Genomic DNA, 5744 nt, shown 5'->3' on the forward strand with positions numbered 1-5744 from the left:
TCACCAGAATTGCTTTAGGTTTGTTTTCCACTTCTCCATGAATTTTTTTTTAATCCATGATTCTTTTGCCAAGCAGAGCTGATGCCCTGAACTCCTGATGTCCTGGGTATTGGCTCCCACGGGAAAGACAGTGCTGGGAACATAGGGAGAGACATGGTTCCAAATTGAACTGCGGGAAAAGAAGAGGATCTTAATCTCAAGGAATGGAAATCAGAGGGGAAAGTGGAGGGAAAAAAGAAGATGGAAAATAGAAGAACGAGTTAATTCGAGGTTGAACAAACAAAAAGCTTACCATTGTTTTTCAAACCATGAGTTAACTACAACCAACATGACCAGAGTAACTACTACGGTCAAACAGATCAGTATCAGAAGGATGGAGTATCTGCCTGGTTGGGGATAAAATACAAATATCAATCCATAAAATACAGCAGAATCTTCATAGCTGACCACCTCCCTGCACTGACCACCTCCTTAAGTTGACCTAATGTTCATAGATTGGACATGCACCATATGGAAGTATCAGTACAGGAGGCCGTTGACCACCTCCTTATGTTGACCAGTTTGTTACAGTCTCTTGGGAAGCCAACTTACAGTTAAGCTTTCTCATTTCACAAGCCCACCTAGAATCTCCATCTGTGTTGTCTACAGCCCTCATTTTAGTTCCTCCTGAGTCTGTCTGTGATCTCCCACAACCCTCTTCCATCACATTACTAGTTCACCTTTTCTTTCTTCTTTAGTACCTCTAATCCCCTCTTGCATTTTCTTCAAATTTAACTGCAGTCATTTTCTACCCTTCTTCATTTGAATTCTCCTAATTCTATCCTTCTGTTGCTACCCATTTCCTCTGCTCTTCACTCAAAAGCCCTAGGGCCATCTTCCATTACTTCCCAGCTGGGCTCCCACTCATTCTCACCCCAGTGGATGATTATATCATGGCCTCCAAGACTGCTGTGCTTCACCAGACAATACAGGCCAGCCACCTCCCCAGCCGCCACATCCAGGGTCACTCGAAGATACCACGTCCCATCAGCATTGGGCAGGAGGTCACCTTGCCGAGTGCCCGGCTGCTTCTGCTCACCCCGCATCCACATCACCCACACGGGCTTTGGGTAGAATCCTGAGACATGGCAGACCAGCAGCAGACGGCCAGGCCCAGGGCTGGGGCCACTGGACAGCCAGACCTCAGGCTTCACTGGACAAGAGAAGATGGGAGAAATGGAATTTAAGAGAAACCCCAGGCTAGAGCTCAAGGACTCTGGTGCTTTAGAAATTTGAGCAATCACTTCTTTCTTTGTCTAAGAAATAATCCTCAACCCATACATCTCACCCTCTGCCCTCTCATTATGTGTTTTAAATGATAACAAGAACTGGCAACTTTGAATACAAAAGCTAAAGCCCTAGTGCTAGGAGAGGAGGCTCACCTTGTCGTTCCAGTTCTGACCTTCCTGCTGTAAGGAGGCCTGTCAGAAATCGAGGACAGGTATAACCAAGAAGGGTCTGCACTATTTCTTTAATATCTCTGTATCGATTGAGCAATTTGCAGACGTTCTGAGCCCGACTCCCTGCTCCTGGAGATGGCACCCATGAAGTTCCTTGAAAACTCAGGAAATCTGATCCTTGATACGCCCCATTTAAGAATAATTCAGAGGTCTTCCCAGCATTAATTTTACAGCCGGCTGATATCTGGACCTCAAAGGGATCTGAGGGTAGACAGGAAAGAGAGAATCAATATGAAAAGAAGGATAGAAAAAAATAAACAATTTAGAGAGTAATGAGTCTCAAGGGAAGAAAAATTTTCTGGGAAATCATATGGAAGACTAGATGGAAAGGGGAAGGAAATTTGTGGGAAGAAAATTTGAAGATGATAAAGGTACTGTAAAATGATTAATGGGGAGGGGGTAGATGGGAAGGATAGTCTGGAAGAACTCATGTGAGAGTGGTAAGGTATAGGGCAGGCGGTGTATCAGCCTAAGGAGGAAAGTGGCCAGAAGCCTGGTTGGGAAAAACTGAGTGTGAGGCCAGGAATGATGGGCATAAAATCAAAAAGAGACAACAATTCCAAGGAGCCAAGACTTGAGGGCATGTTGGGGGCATGCAGAGATGTGCACATGCAGACCCTTCACTGTATATGGGGGGTGTAATGATGGGTGCAACAGAGTGGGAAAGGGGAGACAAATGGAAACAAGAAACAAGGTCAAAGGTTGTTTAAAGGCCAGAGCCATATACTACCTGTCAGGCAAATAATCAGCTTACAACAGTGAACTCACATTCTAACTGAAATTGACTGACATAGGCTGGTATTTCCCTGGTAAAGGCATGCAGGTAAAACTGGAACAGCGCCTGTATGTGCTTCATCTCCTCCTTGCTGAAGGTTCCCCGGGACCAGGGCCGCAGGAAGCGGATGGTGCCCACAAGCCAGTCCCAGGAATGAGTCTCCAGGTCCCCCAGCCAGGCTGAGCCCAAGGTGCGCGCCCAGCTGTGGTTGGCAAAGGAAGAGATCTGGACCATGCGGAAGGTGGGGGGCTCTTCTGCTGCTGGATGACGGGATCCTAGAGCTGGGGTAGCCAAGGGAGGGGAAGGACAAGTGGAGAGAAGGCAAAGAGGCCACAGGAGGAAGAGGAGCAGGACAGGAGAGAAAGGAGGAGATAGTTAGCAGGAGGCACATATTCCAGGACCCTCTCCCCAGTGCCAAATTCCTCTCCCAAAAATCAGAGTCAGAAGCCAAGACTGTAGGCAAGAATTCTGAGGCTGGAAGTAGCCTGGAAGGTAGACTCCAGGGGCATCTCTGAGGAGCACTGCTCCCTTTTCCAGGTCCTCCCCAGGGCTCCGTCACCCACCACACACATACACACTGTGCTCTATGCAGGTGTCCTTCCTTCTGCCTCAGCTCTTCTTACCTGCCATGCCTGCCCCAGGGCAGCAGAGTTCCCTGGAGAGGAACAGAATCAGGGGAAAGAGCAGCATCAGAGCTCTGTCAGGGGAGGGATGCCTCCACAGTACTCCCGCCCTGGCATCTCAGACATCAGCACCCTCTGCATACCCTCTGTTGCTGTCAGCTGACTTCCCCTGCTGCACAAACAGGGCAAACCTTTCCCTCTGCCCACTTCCTTACAAAAAAAGCCCCACTACCTCCCTTTGCCACAGCCTCCCACAGGGTCTCTCATTTCCCCTTCATCCCTCCCACTGTCTGGCTTCCAGATTTTATCCCAACTCTTACCAACATCCTCCCAGCCCCCTCTATTGCACTATCTGCTGTAAAAGGAGTCCTGGTTCAGAAAAAAATCTGTGGTCTACCTAAAAAATGTGGTAGCTTTTGACCTTGGAGAAATCAAAGGCACACTTGGGTTGCCAATGTTCTCATCTTTGAGAAGCGATGGATGGCAGTGACTCCAGGTGGTATCCAGCGACCTGTCCAGCAGTCTCCTTGCTCCCACCTCTCTGCAGTCTTCCCCTCCACCAGTATGCTGCCTCGGCCTCTTTCTCCCTCTTCTTATTCTCCTGTTTTGCTCTACTGAGCCATCCTTTTTGCTTCCATGTCCACTTTTGCTCTTCTCACGTGCCTGCCTGTTCTTGCTGGCCCCTGGGTCTCTCTCTTGTTCCATCTTGTAACTTCTCAAATCATTATCAGATGACACTAGGTTATCCTGAGCACAGCTAAAGAAATGCCCATTTGCTCAGTTTTCTTTGCCAAAGCACCTCTCACAGTTGAAATGGTCCATGAATGGGTCTGCCTTGGAGGTGGTAAGCTGGGGTGCAGGCAGATTTTGCCCACACTCTATAGGTTGATCTGCAGGGAGTATACAGGGGCCTTGGATATCTACCCAAAGGAAATGAGCATGTTGAGAAGCCTGTGGGCTAGCTTCACCTTGAGAACAAGGGGAGTGTGAGGGCAAGCATGACGGTTTCCATTGCAGCTCATGGCCCAGAAGCACAGGTACTGAGTCTTTATTTTTGTTCCTTTTTCACTGATATTTTTCATAACAGCTTGAAGTGACATATACAAAAAATTTGCCAGACACTAAGAAAACTTAACACAAAATCCAACCCCAAACCTCTACTTTTCTTTTAGAAAGGGCTTACAGAACACTGGTCAGAATTACTGAAAAAGGTCCAAACTCAGTATCATCTTAGAATTGTTTCTAAATTCAAGGGTTAAAAAAAAAAATCTTTAAAAGTTCCAGACAAAAAATACTGGCTATTACCAAGAAGAAAATGACACTGGCTTCAGATGCCTCATATGTGACACAACGAGAAAATATTGCAGAATTCTGGTAAGCTCAGTAATCCTAAATTCTTTACCGAAGTAAATTATCATTCTCTACCAGGGAAAAATTGATCAATTTATGAACATTCTACAACTCAAACAAATATTCCATATAACATCAAACGAAATATTAATGTTAAGGAAGAACTCAAGAAATGATATAAAAAAAAGACTGATATAAACTAATTTTCAAAAACAGAGTTATCTCTAAATAGTTGTTTAACATATACTTATAAAGTTCAACATGGTTGTTTAGTATTTGAGAAAAAAGTTAATAATTAGGAAATTAAATCTTATGTTATTTTACCAAAATCTGGGAAGGAAATGAAAAGAAAGGGGGGAAATTGGGTTTATTTTAAATGATGTCTTATTGGTTACAGAAGTGGAATAGAAAGTGCAGGCAATCAGAAAAATTGGTTAAGTTATGATGTTTATAGAAGAGCAGGCCAAATCAAGGAGGTGGAGACCACAAACATTTAGCTCTTTTCTCTCATTTATTTTTTTTTATTTCCAGTTAATGTGAGGGAATAAACAACCAGGCCAAAATATTTTATTTTGATGGGTAGAGTCTCTCTTTTGGTTCTGTCCCACACTCAAAAGGTGTGCCAAACACCCCCACACTCCGCCTGTTCAGTGGGAGTATTCCAACCCACCTCCTCTCTCCCACTCCCTTGTTGTCCCTCCCCTGAAATTGAATTGAAATGAGTTTTTCTCCCATGTGGACATGGCTTAGATTGTCTACTGGCTTCATGTTAGTATTGAGTACGTTGCATAATTGCTTTTCAATTTTTATGATACTTTACTAAGAAGAATGTGTTTGCACTCCATTCAAAATAATACAAAAGATAAGAAACACCATCTTTTTTATGGCTGAATAATATTCTATGGTATGCATATACCACAATTGTGTTTTTTTTTTTTTAATTGAATGGTAACTATGTACATTAATGCACTTCTGGGGTACAGTGTGGGGTTTTCACACACAATCCGAAACACTTCCATCAAACTGGTTAACATAGCCTTCATGTCATTTTCTTAGTTATTGTTTTAAAACATTCACATTCTACTTTTAGAAAGATTCACTTGTACCCTTGTAAGATAAACCTCAGAAGTGATCCTTCCAACTACCCTCCCTCCACCCATTCCCCTCTCCTCTCTCCCTCACCCCTCCCCATATTCTTAGGCTGTTATTGGGTTATAGCTTTCATATAAAAGGTATAAATTAATTTCATAATAGGGGTGTGTACATTGGATACTTTTTCTTCCATTCTTGTGCTACTTTGCTAAGAACATTTTCCAGCTCCATCCATGTGAACATGAAGGACGTAGTCTCCATCTTTCTTTATGGCTGCATAGTATTCCATGGTGTACATATATCACAGTTTGTTGATCCTTTCGTGGATCGATGGGCACTTGGGCTTCTTCCATGACCTGGCAATTATGAATTGGGCTGCAATAAACATTCTGATACAAATATCTT

At 44.1% G+C, this 5744-nt stretch overlaps 1 protein-coding gene across 1 annotated transcript; it reads right to left on the bottom strand.

Moving 5' to 3' along the window:
• Positions 1-2904, bottom strand: LOC100963857 (T-cell surface glycoprotein CD1e, membrane-associated). The gene is made up of 6 exons (XM_012808496.2): positions 2898-2904; positions 2268-2555; positions 1422-1700; positions 914-1192; positions 293-386; positions 1-169 (listed from the first exon to the last, which is right to left on the bottom strand). Exons 1-6 carry the CDS (start codon positions 2902-2904, stop codon positions 1-3), a joined length of 1116 nt encoding a protein of 371 aa, XP_012663950.2.
• Positions 2905-5744: the final 2840 nt, after the last annotated feature.

Source organism: Otolemur garnettii, unplaced genomic scaffold (genome assembly GCF_000181295.1).
Source record: "Otolemur garnettii isolate 467f Iridium unplaced genomic scaffold, OtoGar3 scaffold00091, whole genome shotgun sequence".
Taxonomy (NCBI): domain Eukaryota; kingdom Metazoa; phylum Chordata; class Mammalia; order Primates; family Galagidae; genus Otolemur; species Otolemur garnettii.

What these genes read in the sequence shown, in the direction of transcription:
- LOC100963857 (XM_012808496.2), bottom strand. An exon ending in CAGTCAATTTCAGTTAGAAT is followed by an intron (nt 1,701 to 2,267) that starts GTGAGTTCACTG and finishes GTCTACCCTCAG; the next exon opens with ATCCCTTTGAGGTCCAGATA. An exon ending in GTCAGAACTGGAACGACAAG is followed by an intron (nt 1,193 to 1,421) that starts GTGAGCCTCCTC and finishes TCTCTTGTCCAG; the next exon opens with TGAAGCCTGAGGTCTGGCTG.